At 55.6% G+C, this 17,479-nt stretch overlaps 1 protein-coding gene and 1 non-coding gene across 4 annotated transcripts; one reads left to right on the forward strand and one right to left on the reverse strand.

Moving 5' to 3' along the window:
• The first annotated feature begins 474 nt into the window (after positions 1 to 474).
• PBXIP1 (PBX homeobox interacting protein 1) lies at positions 475 to 12,000 on the forward strand. Of its 3 annotated transcripts, none has more exons than XM_059882735.1 (11): positions 475 to 2,294; positions 2,823 to 2,909; positions 5,208 to 5,334; positions 5,566 to 5,630; positions 5,709 to 5,877; positions 7,344 to 7,574; positions 7,695 to 7,718; positions 8,026 to 8,108; positions 8,440 to 8,568; positions 9,197 to 10,422; positions 10,880 to 12,000. In XM_059882735.1, exons 2-11 carry the CDS (start codon positions 2,859 to 2,861, stop codon positions 10,956 to 10,958), a joined length of 2,184 nt encoding a protein of 727 aa, XP_059738718.1. In that variant the 5' UTR covers positions 475 to 2,294; positions 2,823 to 2,858; the 3' UTR covers positions 10,959 to 12,000. The 3 variants fall into 3 exon arrangements, with proteins under 3 accessions (XP_059738718.1, XP_024842212.1, NP_001068733.1); XM_024986444.2 differs by having other exon boundaries at positions 475 to 538; NM_001075265.1 differs by having other exon boundaries at positions 519 to 538; positions 5,712 to 5,877; positions 10,880 to 11,996.
• On the reverse strand, positions 4,612 to 4,742 carry LOC112446115 (small nucleolar RNA SNORA51). The gene has a single exon (XR_003034187.1). It is a non-coding gene; the product is annotated as a small nucleolar RNA SNORA51 (small nucleolar RNA).
• Positions 12,001 to 17,479: the final 5,479 nt, after the last annotated feature.

The following is a 17,479-nucleotide window of genomic DNA, read 5'->3' on the forward strand; positions in this document are numbered from 1 at the left end:
CCCTGGTCTAGCAGATTGCATTTTAGGATGCTTTTCAGCACCCCTCTCTGCCCCTTTTAAAAAAGAATAGTGGCATCCTTAAACAATCGGCGCCAGGGTGAGGGTAGGGACAACCCACACTTTGCCACTCTCCTCCCCCATCCTGCAGCTGTCTCTTGTCTATCCTGGGACCAACCTGGCTCCTTGTCCTGGACATGCCACCCCCTTGCCTTTCAGTTCTGGGTCTTCCCTTCAGAAATTGTTTAGCCACTGGAAAAGGAGGGGAGGTGACCCCCAGTTGAGTTTGCTGGAACCCCAGTGTCCCACCGGGAGGTAAGCCCAGGTTTAGGGGCTCTGCAGGCGGCCCCCACTGCCCCGCCCCCGCCGCACCCCCGCGGCTCTCAAGTCTAGCTGTTATTGGCCAAAAGTTTCCGCCCCCCTCAGGGAAGTTGGCTTTCCATTGGTCAGTTCCCAGTCACGTGACCTTCCTTTCTTGTATCTGTAAAGCCGGAGAGGCAGCAACAAGTTCAGCTGAAGACTGAAGCAAAAGCTGGGTCAGGTAATGCCCTAGCGGGGCAGGGGCAACAGAGATCCCCAGGAGAGGAAGGGTAGAGGAGAGGAGGGGTAGAACGTTGAAGGGTTGAGCTCCACCCAGGATCTATAGAGCTGTTTGTCACTTCTGGGCCGGGAGGGAGGGGGATCATGGGCGGCCGTTTGCAAAACAGGAACTTGCTCTGGGTCTCCCAGACAAGTTTTTGTAGCCCTGGGTGCTTTATTTTAGAGGTTTGGGGAAACAGCTCTTAGAGCGGTTGAAATTAGCTGGACGAAACTTCCCAGCTTTGAACAGAGTGGCAGAGCTCCCCCTTTAGCTGTCTTTTGGAAATAGCACAAGTCCCTGACAATCCTTACAGGATGTTTTTGTTGAATCTTGCCTGAAAAAAGGAGAGGGAGTAGTGAGGAGGGGGTGGAGGTGGGTGTTCTTCCAAGAGGTTGATGAGAAGAAAGAGATCTGAAAGCAGCAGGGAAGGGTGGGAATTAGACAGCAGAAAGAACTTCCTAATAAGGCAGTGAGATGCTGGCCTGGGGGGGAACAGGGAGAACTTATGGGATCTTCAGCGAATCCAACCAAGAGAGAGGTACCAGCCAGGGTTTGGAACCCTGAGTGCACAGGTTCCGGACTGTATTCTGTTTGGGTCTCAGAAGTGTTTGTCTCGTTGACCCAAATACCGTTTCTGGTTTCCATGGAGACAGTAGGTCTGACATCACCCTGGTTGCCATAGTGCCTGCTTCTGGAGGACCTGAGCAGGCTGTACACAGCCAGGGGTAAACAGGGACTTCAGCCCAAGCTGCTGCCACTTCCTTCCTGCTGCCACCTGTTAAGAGTCACACGCAGCAACTGGGGTGGGGAGATGATGACAGAGTGGCGGGGGTGGGGCCTGAGACCAGAAGGCAGCACAGTGATGGTTCTGTGGATGCCTGTAGAAGCTGGCCGGGGGTGTCCTGCTGGACTGCGGTGTGGGGAAGTCACTGCAGCCGTTCTTCTCTCTCCTCGTGGGATGGGGGCCTGTCTCTGGGAGGCACTGTGTAGGGCTCTCACGGTGTGTCCCACTGAAGGGGGAAGTGTAGTGGTTTCCCACAGTAGAGCTGCTGCGCTTCTACCCCAGCCTTACTTCCTCTCCCCAGGATTTCCTTTCAGGATCCTTTTCCACTTACCATCCTTCTAGCCCCTCAGCAAGCAGTCTTGTAAGCCTCTAAAGGATCACAGTCCAAGACCAGGGGCTTAGCTCATCTGCCCCTCAGCTTTATGCCAGGGCCCGGTTGCCAGCCTGGGGCCATAGTGTTGGTCATAGACGGAGGGGTAGGTCCTTCTCTTCTTGTCCTGCTTTGTGTCAGGCTTTTGAAGCTGGAGTGATTTCCCACCCCTACTCCACCATGTCAGAGCAGATTAGCAGGGAATAGGGCCACAACCGTGGTTATTGTCCATGCTTTGCAAATGGTACAGTGCTTTCTGTATACATGAGAGTTGCCACAAATCCCTTTTCCTAGTCACCTTCAAGTGTCCTCAGGTGAAACGCTGGAGTTTGCTAAGAAGGGAAACGACCTAGAATGGAGAGTGACAAGGAAACTTACTAAAGGTATATTCAGATGGATGTAAGCTGTGCTGTTGCTCTCGGCCCTGGCTGCATGTGAGAATCATTTGGCAGATTTTTCGGAGCTTGATCCTTGAACTCAGTTATATCAGAATCTTAGCTGATTGATTCCATCGTGTTGCCAGTGAACAGGACCCCAGACTAGACCATACAGAGGACTTAACGGTGGGTGATGGGTTGGTGGGAGACTTGTGGCTGATGAAGGCCATGGGGTTTCCTCTTCCAGGCCCTGGGGGAGGAGGTGGGATTGTGAGGGAGCCTGGGGAGGGGAAGGGAGGGCCAGATTGTTCCTCAGTCTTCTCACTTGCTATTCATCGCTGGCAAGTCAAGTCAGCCAGTTTTCGGGCCTTCATTTTCCCTGACTATAACAGGAGAGAGTTGGCCTGGATTTTTCCCAGAGCTTTTCCAGCCCTGTGCTTCTCTGACCTTTCAAGGTCAGTTCCATTTCCCAGTTTCCCAAGGGCTCTTTTGCTCCCTGGGAAAGGCAAACTTCACTGCAGCTGTTGGTACGTTCTGATTTGCAAGGCAAATACTGCCCAGAAGAATTCGGATTTTGGGGTCAGAAGGACTGGAACCAGGCTGGTTCTGGAAGTGAATGCCCAGCCCTCACACTTGGAACCCAGCTGAGGCTTCTGTCTACATCCCATCTCCCCCGAAGGGAGCTGGAGTCCCTAAGAGAGCCTTTCTCTGCAGGTGGCAGCCTCAGCAGCTGTGGGGACCTCAACGGTGATGGCCTCCTGCCCAGACTCGGACAATAGCTGGGTGCTTGCTGGCTCAGAGGTAGGAAGAGCAGGCCTGGGAACCATATGGAATAGGGTTTCTGGCCAGGCTGGGCTGCTTTTTGGGTCTGTCCCCCTTCCTTGCTCCTGATTATCACACCTGTCACCTCCTGCTGGTTCTGAGAGGAACTCCAGGGGCAGGGAGAATACGATCAGGCCCCAGGAGTCAGGAGTTGGGAGTTGGACCGTGGCTTGAAAGAAAGGAATTGTTGGGGTAAGCTGTGAGAAGCAGGGGAGAAATTCTGGTGGGGAGAACAGCATTAGCAAAGGTGCTGAGGCAGCAGTAGATGAGCTGTGCTGGGGAGACTGAGGAGGTCTGATGGAGGAGGTGGAGACGTGGGCCAGACAGTGTTGAAGTGAGGTTGGATCAGAGCCTGCAAGCCTCCGGAGGAGGCCTATAGGGTCTGGCTCAGGCATTCGGGCCGCCCCTTGATGGAAAATAGCGGGCAGGCTCTGAGCTGGAGGGGGTCAGGACCATCGCTGCTGTGGGCAGAGGGTGCAGCCACTATGTGGGCTGTGTGGGAACAGGGGGAGAGCGTTTTGAAGGTCCTGCAGTCCAGGTTGTAGTTGGTGGGATGAGAACCCAGTGGACTCCTGTGCCCTGAAGCCTCTGAGAAGGGGACTGGCAGGATGGGGAATGGAGTGGCTGGAGAGTTTGTCAAGGACTTGGTATGTTCATCCCACAGGGAGGGAGGTAGCTCAGGAGTTTGAGTTAGAGACGTCGGGTTTGAGTGGCCTTGAAGAAACTGATGGGGAGTGAGGGAGCCGCCCTCAGTATGATGCTGGAGCAGGACCCATGGACTGGGGCTGGCTGGCAGAGCGGACGACGCCGTGCTCCCAGCCAGAGCCCTGGCTGCCTTGCAGACAGCTGGGGGACCTCGGGCCAGCTGTTTCACCTTGCTGTCCTCCCTTTAACGAGGAGGAGTTGTGTTTCCTTTAACATAAGAGGGACTGGGAGAAAAAGATGACTTGAAAATTGTAAAGAGGGACTTCTCTGGCGGTCCAGTGGTTAAGACTTTGCCTTCCAACTCAGGGGCTGGGGGTTAGATCCCTGTTCCAGAAGCTGAGATTCCCACATGCCTTGGGGCCAAAAAACCAAAACATAAAACAGAAGCCATATTGTAACAAATTCAATAAAGACTTTTAAAATGGTACACATTAAAAAAATCTTTTTTAAAAAAAGAGTCTTGTAAAGAAACATATTAAGGTCAAGAATTATTCTTGGAAGTTTAGCGGAAGCCATGGATGGGATGAGCAGGTGGTGGACCTGCTGAGGGGGCGTTTGCAGAAAAAGGAGAGGCTGAGGCTGTAGATGGCTTGGCTGAGAACACCCTGGGAGGCAGGCTGGCTGTGGCTGGGGTGAGGTGGGCTTCTGTCAGCTCCTGGGAGAGGGGTGTGCAGGGAGCAGGAAAAGCCAGAAAAGTTTGGCAGATGGAGCAGGTGGCCCGTTGTGAGAACTGGGGGGAAGCCCGTGGGGGATGGGACTGTGATCCTTGGGCTCCAGAGGACTTTGTTCTCTTGCCAGTTACTGAGCTGGTCACCTGTGGGGAGGGAGACCCAGGCTGCAGCTGCTTCTCTGGGGAGGTGGTGGTGGGCTGCCAGGTTTGTAGAGTGGTCCAGTGTCTTGGGCCAGTGGTCCTTTTTTTTTTTTTAATTAGTTTAATGTCTGATTGAATTACTTAATTCTTTTTTTTTTTTCAACTCCATGTACTCCCATTCACCATACAGACCAGGCAAAGTGCCTGCCCAGGCTGTATGTAGGGTGGGTTTACTCTGACTCCTCTTTCTATGCTGTCAGTATAAGAACACAGCCTGTAGTAAGTACCAGGAGGCTGAAGTTAATTCCTGTAAATATAGGATTCCTTTAAAAATAACATTTACTTTTTTTTTTTTGGCTGTGCTGGGTCTTAGTTGTGGATGCAGGATCTAGTTTCCTGACCAGGGATCAAATCCCGGCCCCCTGCATTGGGAATGTTGAGTCTTAGCCACTGGACCACCGGGAAAGTCCCCAGTGGTGCGTCTTCATTTCACAGAAACTTGGCCTCCAAAAGTTCCTCAGAGCAGCAAGTGAAGTTAGGGAATGGCTGAACACTGTGTTGAGCAGAGAGGTCACAGTGCCAGCTGCCCCCTGCCCACTTTGGAGCAGCCACTGCTGAGTGTATTATGTATGTGTAAGGTGTGGGCTGGGACCCCTGGGCACGGGCTGGTCTCGGGCACCCTGGAGAGCACCCGGTGCTCTTGGTTTTGTCCTGCCGTCCTTCCTCTAGAGCAGCCCTTCTGCTTGTACCCCTGCCCCCAGAGCCTGCCTGTGGAGACCTTGGGCCCTGAATCTGGGAATGACCCAGAATCCGAGAGAGCTCCCCGGGCCCCTCAGAGCCCCTCCAGGGCAGCTGCTGAGGAATCGGCTGGGACCTTGGATGGAGGAGGTAACAGGGCCCTGCTGAGGGGGGCGGTGCAGCCACCTGTCTTCCATGTTCTGGGGTTTCCCAGTATCCTCAGGGAGAGGGAGGCCAGTTGGTCTTATTCCCAGCATTGATCTCAGTTTTAAACCTTCCCTTATCCCATCCTGGCTTTCTCCTGCCCCTTCCTGCCTGGTTGCAGCCTGTGGGAGCCAGGGGGGCCGTGGTGTTTTTCCTGAGTCTTTTCTCCCGCCACAGAGACGGTGTCCCAGAATGAGAGCTCCAAATCTGGGCCCATCCTGTCAGAGGAGGCTGAGGCCAAGGTGAGGACCTTTCTGGGGGAAGGGCGGGAAGTGGGGAGGGCCAGGGGAAGTGGGAAGTGCTCACGGCTGTATCCGCAGCAGGGTGTCCTGGAAGGTGATGACCCTGGAGTGGAGTCCCCTGGCCCAGGAGACACAGAGGCCCAGGGAGACTTGGAAGAGACCCCTGAGGTGGTAGGCCTGGAACCAGACTCACAGGACCTGGAGGATCAGAGCCCCCACCGCAGCCTGCCTTCATCCCCCAAAACAGGTGAGAGTCCTCCTTGTTTCTCCTGTCACTATCCTTCTAGAAGGTGTTGGAGTGGGAATAGATAGACATCACTGCCGAGCACAGCTCTGGTCCAGGCCCTAGGACTTGGCAGCTTGGAGCCTTCCTTAAGCTGTATCAGTGAATCCTCACCACCGTCACCCCCGGGGACACTCAGGCTGAAGTCACACAGCTGATAAGTGGCAGGGCCTAGGTCTAGGTTAACTCTTTCCTCTCTACTGTGGGGCCTCCTCTATTACTTGCCTCTAGATTTGGCTCTCATTCCCTGAGTCCCTTCCACGAGTCAGCTCTGGGAAAGCAGGTTGGCTTCACGGCCTGTGTAAGAGGTGGACTAGACTGAGCCAGGGTGCAAGTCGGACTTGTGAGGGGGCAAAGGTGGTGTGATTAAGGTGCCCCCACAGGAAGGGGGGGAGAGTGGTTTAGTCGGGGACAGGTCGAGGGGAGGGAGAGGCAGGGACAGTTGGGGAAAAGGTTCACACCGGAGGGGACATTTGCGTGGAACCTTGAGCAAGTGGACTTTTGGTAGGTAGGGTAGGAGGAAGAGAACGTTGCAGGCCAGGGCTGCAGCATCAACACCGGGCTGGGTTCCCCTGTCCTGTACCGAGGAGGCTGCGTCCAAGGCTGGTGGCAGGAGTGTGTGAATGCATCTTTGTTGAGGGGTGACAGCGTGGAGGGGGAGGCGGGGTCCGGGGCCATTTAGGGGGCAACTGCAGTCAGATGAAGCTGAGGAAGACCTGAACTAAGGCAGATGCGAGGCATGTGCTGCTGAGATGTTTAGGGGTCGTGTTGTCAAACTGCATGTGAGGCAAAGAGGGAGGGCTGAGGTTGGCTCGTGGAGCACTGGCGTCTTGCCCTGCATCGGGGGGGGTGCCAGGAGAGAACCAGGTTGGAGGGCAGGCAGCGTGTGGAGTGTTTGGTCCCCAGGGACAGCCAGGTGGAAGAGACAGGAGGTGGTCAGACATCCAGGCCTGGAGCTCTAGGGAGGCCAGTCAGGAGTTTACGAATGAGGGACTCAATCTGCTCTAGGGGAAAGCCGGCGGGGTGGGTGAGACTGGGTGATTGTGTGTGCGGTGAGAAGGGCAGAAGAGCAGAAATGGTGCCAGGGAGACCTCTGCCTCTAGGACTGGGAGCAGCCAGGCATTGAAAAGAGATGCTGAGAGGGCATGGCCAGGTTTCCGACAGAACCAGGGCAGGGGGCACAAGTGGGAGCAGGAGGGCGCTTTTAGGATGAAAGTTGCTCTTGTATCTTGTACGTAGTAGAAAGGACTGGTCTCCAGACTGGGCAGGGGTGGTCACTGATGCCCAGGCACATGTGGGCAGGGTCTCCATGCTCTCCCTCTGTGATCAGGGCTGGGGGTCTCCTGTGTTTGCTTCTGGTTCCGGTCTGTCTGTCTGTCTGTCCTGTCTCTCCAGTTGCCTTACTGTCCTGGCCCCCTCCCTTCCCCCAGCTTGGATCAGGGAGGAGGCCCACCACTCCAGCAGCGATGACGACACCGATGTGGATGTGGAGGGTCTGCGGAGGCGGCGGGGTCGGGAGCCCGGCACTCCTCAGCCCGCGGCCACCCTGGGTGTGGAGGACCAGGTCCAGGGCGAGGGTGCAGGCGGGCAGCTGGGCATCTCCCTCAACATGTGTCTCCTCGGGTCCCTGGTCCTGCTGGGCCTGGGGGTCCTCCTCTTTGGTGAGTGGTCCCTCCCCTGCTGGCACCTTGAGGCTCTGCTCTGGCCCCTCTTGCAGTACTCTGACCCCATTCTGCCCCTGCTTCTGAGGGCCTGACCAGACTCCTCTGTCTCCATTTCAGGTGGTCTCTCAGAGTCTGAAAGTGGTGAGTGACGATGGGCCCTGACCAGTTTGTGTCTGTCCCCTTCCAGCCCTGAGGGAGGCTGATGGGGGCAGTTCTCTGGGTCAGGAGTAGGGATGCTGGGGGCTGTACATTTTTTGCTCAGTTATAGGCCTTATGTCAGCTATTCGGGGTGACCCTTGACCTTTTACCTTGCTGGACCCCTCAGCCATAGGGTGAGGTCCAGGACAGGACAGTGACTGTGTGTATGTGTTGGGGGCGGGCAGGGAGGGGGAGGAGGACAGGGCTCTGTGTGCCTTGAGGCCAGCTTCAGGATTCCACTTTCCCACAGGGCCCCTGGAGGAAGTGGACCTGCAGGTCTTGCCAGATGTGGAGTCTGATACTGAGATGCTGGAGGCTGTGGGGGATGGGCAGGCATGTGTGACTGTCTCCATCTGTGTGAGGGGCCTGGTGGGGGCTGTCGGGTCGTGGGGCTGGGCTGGGGTGACTGGCTCCTTTGCCCTTGTGTGTGTGTGTGTGTGTGTGTGTGTGTGTGTGTGTGTGTTAGTCACTCGGTCGTGTCTGACTATTTGCAACCCCATGGACTGTAGCCCACTAGGCTCCTCTGTCCATGAAATTCTCCAGGCAAAAATGCTGGAGTGAGTAGCATTCCCTTCTCTCGAGGATCTTCCCAACCCAGGGATCGAACCTGGGTCTCCCGCACTGCAGGCAGATTCTTTACTGACTGAGCCACCTTTGCCCTTAGGATGGACTACAGCAGCTACAGACCTCAGAGGTCCTGGACAGTGTCCCCAGCCTGCAGAACATGGCCCTTCTGCTGGATAAGCTGGCCAAGGAGAACCAGGACATCCGACTACTGCAGGCCCAGCTGCAGGTGGGCACAAGCAGGTTGGGGTGGACTAGACACCCTCCCTAGGCCACGTGTCTGTCTGTCCAGTTTCCTCCCTGCAAAGAAGTTTCCTGTGTTCACCCACACACGCTGACCCTCTCCCTTTCCCACTAGAGTCCAGTCCCTCCCTTTCCCACTAGAGTCCAGTCGTCTTCCATGTTTTGTTCCCGTCCTGCATGCTAAGGGTTAGGCCAGGACTGGCATATCTGCTTCACGTGGCATGCCACCTCTGCTTGATTGGCATGGTCTACCTGGAGCCTTGTGTGGAGAAGGATTTGAAGAACATGCCAAGACTCAGTGGGAAGAAGTGCTGTGATCAGTTAATAATATCTGTTTTGGGTACGGGAGGTGGAAATAGGGCAATGAGAGTCTTATCTTGGCTCTCTTTAAGTGAATTAAAGACGTGTGGGCTTATAAACAGACAGAGCTAAGGCCTGTGGTGGAATTTGGGGGTCCCAGGGTCAGGTGAAGGGTGCAGATGGGGTGGGAGATGAGAACCAAATCGTCTGAGTCTCTCAGGCCATAAAGGCTATAATGGAATGGAATTAGGGTAGCAGGCACTGGACCCATCCTTGACGACTCCCTGGGTCCTCTATCCCTATTCCCATTCCAGGCCCAGAAGGAAGAGCTTCAGAGCCTGATGCGTCAGCCCAAAGGGCTAGAAGAGGAGAATGCCCGGCTCCGAGGGGCCCTCCAGCAGGGCGAGGCCTCCCAGCGGGCCCTGGAGTCAGAGCTGCAGCAGCTGCGGGCCCAGCTTCAGGGACTGGAGGCTGACTGTGTCCAGGGTGCAGATGGGCTGTGTCTCCAGTGGGGCAGAGGCCCACAGGCTGGCCAGGTCACCAAGGAGCAAGGCCCCACGGGGCAGGAGCCAAGCCCTGGTTTCCTGGAGCAAAAGAAACAACTAGAGGCTGAGGCCCAGGCATTAAGGCAAGAGTTGGAGCGGCAGCGGCGGCTGCTGGGGTCTGTGCAGCAGGACCTGGAACGGAGCTTGAAGGAGGCGGGCCGAGGGGATCCAGCCCGGGCTGGCCTGGCTGAGTTGGGTCACAGGCTGGCCCAGAAGCTGCGGGGCCTGGAGAACTGGGGCCAGCACCCTGGGGTCCCTGCCAATGTCTCAGAGGCCTGGCATCAGAAGCCTCACTTCCAGAATTCCAGGGAGCCGAGTGGGAAGGAAAAGTGGTGGGATAGGCAAGGGGACTGGAAGACCGAGCACTGGAAACATAAGAAGGAGGCATCCGGCCGGGAGAAGAGCTGGCGGGGTGAGGAGGACAGGGAGCTGGTGGGGAGGCGGAAGGAGGGCAAGCCAAGGGTGGAGGAGTGGGCGGGCAAGAAGGATGGCAAGCAACAGCGCTCCAAGGAGCCCCCCAGGAAAAGTGGGCGCCCCCACCCCTCTGGAGAGAGGCAGAAACACCCTCGGTGGAAGGAAGGGGCTAAAGACAGGCATGACCCCCTGCCACTCTGGGCAGAGCTGTCCAGGCACAAGTACCAGGCACCCCAGGGCTGCTCAGGTGTGCATGAGTGTGCCCGGCAGGAGGGCCTGGCCTTCTTTGGTATAGAGCTAGCCCCCGTGCGGCAACAGGAGCTGGCCTCTCTGCTGAGGACGTACCTGGCGCGGCTGCCCTGGGCTGGGCCGCTGACCGAGGAGCTGCCCCTCTCTCCCGCTTACTTCGGCGAGGATGGCATCTTCCGCCACGACCGCCTCCGCTTCCGCGACTTTGTAGACGCCTTGGAGGACCAGCTGGAGGAGGTGGCGGTGAGACAAACAGGTGACGACGACGCGGTGGACGACTTTGAGGATTTCATCTTCAGCCACTTCTTTGGAGACAAAGCACTGAAGAAGAGGTGGGCAGCTGTGGGGGAGTTGGGTCAGTGGGACAGAGCAAGGGGCAGGAGGTGATGGTGGGGCGGGGTGTCTGTGTGTGTGAAGGGCCCTGAGTTGTCGGTGTTCAGTTTGAGGTTTTGTCTCTTGAGGGCAGAAAGCTGAGCCTGAGCTCAGCCCAGAGTGGTCCTGGGGAGTCCCCTTTGGGGCTAGAGTTTTTTCCCTCCCAAGTTGCCCTGTGCTGTCCATACCTGTGTGGTCTGGGGGGTAAGAGAGGTTGCTTCCTGTCTCCCCAGCTGGGGCCTTGTCCTGGGACACCAGGTCTGGCCACACTCCCCTCCCCCCAGTCTGATGGATGGTGGCTGCCCCTGTCACCTGCCTTAGGGGGAACAGGGTCCCCTGTCAGGGGGCCCCCCTTCTCATCACACGACATTGTTCTCTAAAGGCCTCTTCCTGCCTCCACTCCCTGCCCCCCCACAGGTCTGGGAAGAAGGACAAACATTTGCAGAACAGAGTTGTGGGGCCCAGGGAGGAGCACAGCCCCCACCGCCAGGGCTGAGGCCCCACGTTGTCTGTCCCCTGGGAACCGTTAAGCTGCCACCTCCCTCAGCTTCGTTGGTGTCATTGAATGTCCTTCACAGAGCAGCCTGGAGATCACCCAGCCCTGCACTGACACCACTTCTGCCACAAAAAGGCCTTAGCTGGAGCTGCTGTGCTGTCTATGCAAATGAATGCAAATTCTTAGGGCCGCGACCCTTGCAGCCAGATTGTGAAGGGGGGATGGGAGAGAGGCCTGTTTTTTAGGAGGGTTGTGTGGGGGTAAGAAGTATGGGGCAATTCAGATTCTAAAGCCAGAGTGCTTGTGTGTGTGTGGTGTGTGTGTGTGTGGTGTGTGTGTGTGTGTGTGTGTGTGTGTGTGTGTGTCTGTGTCTGTAGGGTGGGATATGAGGTATGCGGCAATTCAGATTCTAAAGCCAGAGAACTTGTGTGTGTGTCTGTCTGTCTGTCTGTCTGTAGGAGGGCCCAGAGTGGGCCCCTTGGCTGCACACACTGACCCATGCACCCTGGGATTCGATTCGCCCGGCTGGCTCCCGGCTGGCTGGAGGCCCAGCATGAAGCCTTTCCCTGGGGTTTTGTTAGATTTGGAAGGAGCTATCCCTAGAGACTCGAAGTCCCCCTTTTAGCCCTGCTCCTCACGTGGCCTCACCTCTGCTTGTGAACTGTAGACTCAGATTCCAATAAAATTCTGTAGGAGCTGTGACATTGGGGGCGCTCTGTCGCTTAGGGCTGTTTCTATAAGCGCAGGGGAAGCCCACACCCACCACCTCATACTGGTACTCACCTTCTCCTCTCCCCGCCACCTCACTCTCCCCGCAAACCTCAGGCCCTCTGGGCTGGAACTCCCCATTTTGCTCACAGCTGTCTTGGCTGCATCCCTGGGAGATGTAGAAATATGCAAGTGGGTTTTGGGCTCAAATCCAGGTTGAGTGATTTTGGGCAAATTAATCCCTGGGAACCTTGGGTTTCTAATCCCCAAAAAGGGAGATTGAAGGGCTGGGGACTCTTCCAGCAGGATTGTAAATAAATCAATGTAAACAAAATATGTGTCCAATATTTGGCACTCAGAAGTGATTTCACTCCCTTTAGAGTGTGGAGGAGGGGCTCCCCACCCCCACCTCACAGCGCAGGCTTCTGCGTTGGGGGCGGGGCGGGGGTGGGGGGTGGGGGGGCGGGTGAGGGAACCACTAGGTGGCGCCGTGGCTCCACATTTGCTCCAGACCTCACCTACCTCACCACTTAGTGCCCCAAATCTTGGACCCCAGTCCCACTGACTTGGGCCACTCTCTGGCTACTTCGCCCAGGAAGACCCAGATTGCCCCAGGCTTCTCTTTAGAAAGTCCTTCCTGACTGGGCTTCTTGCTTGGCCTGGAAATCCCCATGGGGGGACAGAATGAACGTGTGACTTCAGGCCAGGTCCAAGGTGCCTGTTAGTAGAGCTGAGGTGTATTAGTCCCTCAGTCACGTCCGACTCTTTGTGACACCATAGACTGTAACCCTTCAGGCTCCTCTTGTCCATGGGATTTTCCAGGCAAGAATACTAGAGTGGGTTGCCATTTCCTTCTCCAGGGGATCTTCCTGACCCAGGGATTGAACCCGGGTCTCTCACATTGCAGGCAGACTCTTTACTGTCTGAGCCACCGGGGAAGCCCAGGGGTCTGCCCAAGAGGGGACTATAATTGATAACAAGTGCTTCTGTAAGAACTGATGGGTTGCTCACTGTTAAAGGACTCTAAGGGTACTGCTACTGCTGCTAAGTCACTTCAGTCGTGTCCGACTCTGTGCGACCCCATAGACGGCAGCCCACCAGGCTCCCCCGTCCCTGGGATTCTCCAGGCAAGAACACTGGAGTGGGTTGCCATTTCCTTCTCCAATGCATGAAAGTGAAAAGTGCAAGTGAAGTCGCTCAGTCGTGTCCGACTCTTAGCGACCCCATGGACTGCAGCCTACCAGGCTCCTCCACCCATAGGATTTTCCAGGCAAGAGTACTGGAGTGGGGTGCCATTGCCTTCTCCGTTAAGGGTACTAGCTTATTTAATTCATGTATGGATTTGAGAGTTGGACTATTCAGAAAGCTGAGTGCCAAAGAATTGATGCTTTTGAACTGTGGTGTTGGAGAAGACTCTTGAGAGTCCCTTGGACTGCAAGGAGAAAAGGAAATCAGTCCTGAATACTCATTGGAAGGACTGATGCTGAAGCTGAAACTCCAATACTTTGGCCACCTGATGCGAAGAACTCATTGGAAAAGGCCCAGATGTTGGGAAAGATCGAAGGCGGGAGGCGAAGGGGACCACAGAGGATGAGATGGTTGGATGGCATCACTGACTCGATGGATATGAGTTTGGGCTCCCGGAGTTAGTGATGGACAGGAAAGCCTGGAGTGCAGCAGTCCACGGGGTTGCAAAGAGTCAGACATGAGTGAGTGACTGAACTGAACTGAATTCTAATAGGAGGGGGGTGAGGCAGGGTGGGGATGGAACAAGGTCCACTCATTCAGCAAACATTTACACTCTATTGTGTACCAGAGGCAGTGTGGTACTGAGAATACAGAGGCGTGTTAAGAAGTTTATAGTCCAGTGGAGCCCACTTTCTGCAGCATGAGGGATTGCAGTTAGACCTAAGGAAGAACTTCCTCATAGGCAGAGGGTCGATGAAAAGGGGCTTTAGGAAAAGAGTCTTCTAGAGTGGGTGTCGGGAGAAGCAAGTACAGTCTAGCCTGGGGACCAGGGTCTGGATTTGGCATCCTGGCTCTGTGGACCATCATCCACCTGAGGAAGCCTGGTTCACATTGCTTGCCTTCTGCAGGTGTTCAGAACTTACACTTCTTGGAGAGGGAGGCAGGCTAGAAAGGGAGGGGACACAAACTGGCCCCCTGGGTTCCCAGAGGGTGTGGGCTGCATGGGGCTTCTCAGTTTCGTTTCTAGGGCCCATTTCCTTCGTTTGCATAACGAACTCTCAAGGAGGCTAGGAAGTTCCCCCAAGCCCCCTCCTCTTTCTGAGCCACTCAGGAAGTGATATGCTGAGCTGGAGGTTTCTGAAACTGCTGAATCAGGAAGAAAAGGCCACTAACCCAGGGGGTAGGTTGGGGAGGGGCCAGGACACCAAGGACATTGGCCATTCTGCTTACCCTGTCTCAGGTGTCCCCCGTCAGTGATCCTCCTGCCCATTGTAGGTCACTGTGCCACTCTGTCACACCCTACAGCAGCGCTGGTAAAGAGGGGGGACCCCGAGCCTCAGATCATAGGATGCTCTCTGGTCATAGGCACAGCACGTGGAGACGAGCCAAGGGAGGCTGGAGCTGTGGGAACAGAGCTCCCTCCTTCCCACAGGGCCGGGGGCATCTTTGACCATGCAGGAGGGTAGACCCACTGGACTCTGCCACACGACCTTGCTTGGCCCCCAGGATCTGGCCTGGGCCCTTCCAGTTTAAGCATTTGGTATTTTAAGCACTTGGCTTTTCTGCCCTTTCCTCTGGGAACTCCCCCAGCTAAGTGCTCAGCTCCGGGGTGTCTTGGGGGAATCACTAGAGTCGGGGGTGGCCCTCCTTGGCTTTCCCCTCTCAAGTGGAAAAATTCTGCTTCCTTTGACCGGCCCCCAGCTTTATTTCCCTGCGGTCCCCCAACCTGCCATTCCTCCTCCCACCCCGGCCCCTCATTCTTCAGCCTCACCTCCTTTCCTGCCCTCAGCGCCACCTTCTCTCATCATGCCCCCTCCAGCCCTAACCTCCTCCAGGATCCTCCCCATCTCTTCCTACTTCCCTGGGTCCTCCAGGCCCCAGTCTCACCGCTGCCTTTTACTCCCACCCATGCTGGGGAGTAGGGGGACAGGGTGGTGGTCACCTTCAAGCCTGCCCCACCCTATAAGCTCCTTGAAGGCCAGAGGCCTGTGTTCCTTTGGAGGACCACTTCCAGCCCCCTCTGCTGGGGCCCTGGACAGATGCTGGATTGGCAGGCTGTTGCCATGGGAACCTCCAGGGCCACCTGGTGCAGGGACATCTCCTCCTCTCATCTGTTCTGGGTCATAGGTACTCCTGGTCCCTCCACATTTCACCTGCTCACAGAGGGTCTGGCAGGACTGCAGGTGGGGGGTGTGTGTGGGTTATTGGCCTAAACCCAGACCATAGCAGATCCCTCCTCGCTGCTCTCACCAGCCAGTGGTCAGAGCCACAGAAACCCCTTAATACTAATTCTCGGGGGTTGTCCGAGTTCCCTATCCCTCCCCTGTGGGCCTTCCGTCAAGGTTGCTGCCCATCCCTTTGGTAGCCCTTGGCTTCTGGAATAGGCCCTGCCCATATAGAACCAAAGTGGGCCCCTTCCCCACTCACCTGGTCTTTATCCGGGGCCAGGTGGAGACCCAGCCCGGGTCTCTTCTAACTAGACCGGTAGCCTGGGCAAACTTTCAGTCTCCGGTCTCCACAACTGCCTGCCTGCGGGCCTTCTTGCTTTAGGGCTCGGCTTTCCCATCACTGAAGTGAGCCTGTAGATCCCCCTCAGGGGTTGTTGTGATGATGGAATGAATCATCCAAAGGCAAAGGAACAGGCTTTTCAAACTGTAGAGTGCTGTCAAAAGTTTTAGTTATTTTTATTTTACTTAGCCTCTAAAGGGGAAGTTGAGGCCTCTGTGACCTACTGATATGGGAGACCATGTAGTAGGAGCTGACAGGGAAAAGATGCCAGCGAGCACTCAAGACCTAACACCGTGCTATGTGCTGGGGGGACCACAGTCTTTGCCCCTGAGGCTAACCAAATTAGTTTAATACCAACCAGAGAGGTGGTTTTTTTTTTTTTTTTTTTAATTATAGTTTATCTTTTAACATTTTAATCAAAAATATTTATTTTTAATTGACTGATGATTGCTTTACAATATTGGTTTGATATCTTTCATACATCAACATGGATTAACCATAGGTGTACCTATGTCCCCTCCCTCTTGAACCTCCCTCCCACCTCCCATCCCTATAGATTATTATGGAGCCCCAGTTGGAGTTCCCTGAGTCATACAGCAAACTCCCATTGACTATCTATTTACATATGTGAGTGTAATACCAAGCAGAGTTTTAAAAGTACTCTCTTACCGGTGCCAGAAAGGTGAAGAGGAAGGAGGGGGTGGTGTTTTTTTTTGGGGTGCTGTGCTATGTGACATGTGGGATCCTAGTTCCCTGACCAGGAATTGAACCTGCATTCCCTGCAATGGAAGCATGGAGTCTTAACCACTGACCACCAGGGAAGTCCCAGGAAGGGGTGGCCTTTGAGCTGGACCTTGAAGATAATAAGGATGGATGATGGGGAGGGGATTTCAGACTAGGCAGAGGTGAGGCCTTAGGGGAGGATGGAACAGCCCTGTGGTCAGATGGTGTTAAGTTCACGGTCCTGCAAGGGAGCAAGTTCTCCCTTAGGGCTGCTTGCAAGTCTTAAGGGGGAGCTTCACTATAGGAAATGGGGAGAGGTGTGAGGGGCAGGGGGATGAAAAAGGAAGACACACGGGTGCAGGGTAGCTGGCAGGCGGAAGGGTGGAATAGAAAGAGATGAAATCAGAGGTAGGTAGGAGGTGTCAGCCAGCAACTCAGGAGGGAGATAGACGATGCAGGCCTGATTTACAGCAGGGAATCAGAATGGCCTGGCCTTGGATGCGCCAAGGACAAGGGAAAGGGAGGAGCCAAGGACACACTGAGCTTCCCAGCCTTGTGACAGTTGGATGACGGCATCCTCACATGATACCAGGAAAGGAGGAAAGGCTGGAACTGGTTTTGTAAGGGGTGGGGTGGGGTGAGGTGTGTGCAGTGGGGATGGAGGGGGCTGGGGACGGGGGAGGGGGAGCTGGTGGGCTTGATTGTTTACAACGTGGGACAGGGATAAAGCCAGTCTTCCAGCAGGTCACCCTTCTGCTCCACCAAGTTGTATGTGCCTACCTCCCAGTCCTTGCGTCCCTCCTACCCCCTGCCCACCCCCAAATTCCTTTCCAGGGCAGGGCCCCTTTGGAGAACTTCTTACCAGTCAGTACACGTACCTTTACTGGGCCTGAGGGGAGGCACCCAGCAGAGGGGAGTGCATCCACTGAGGTCACCACTGAGCCCTTCTCTGCAGTCAAAGTGAAAGGTCATCATGCAGGGCCCACGGGCAGAAACCTGAAGCCATGCACTGTGGAGAGGGAGGGAGGTGTCAGACCGCCCCCTTGGGAAGCTCAGCCACCTGTGGGCCAAACGGACCTGCCAGAAATGCTTGCTTATCTGGAATGCGGCCTTGGGCCCTTGGGGAGGCAGCTTTCTTTGTAGGGATGGCCCAGTGCAGGAACCTTGGCGTGAGAAACAGGCCGCCCCTCTCATCTCCATGGGCCATGGACTTTCAGAGCCCTCCTCAGCCTTTTATCTCATGAGAAGTAGACCTTAAAGGAAATGAGACCATGAATCTCTCTTTTTAATACAGACGAAGAACTGAGAGGGAGGGAGGAGCCGACTTGCCTAAGGTCCTATGATAGCTGGACAATGACAGTAGAGGAAGACTGGCCCCCAAGAAGCCCTTAGGA

The sequence above is a fragment of the Bos taurus genome, chromosome 3, assembly GCF_002263795.3.
Source record: "Bos taurus isolate L1 Dominette 01449 registration number 42190680 breed Hereford chromosome 3, ARS-UCD2.0, whole genome shotgun sequence".
Lineage (NCBI taxonomy): Eukaryota > Metazoa > Chordata > Mammalia > Artiodactyla > Bovidae > Bos > Bos taurus.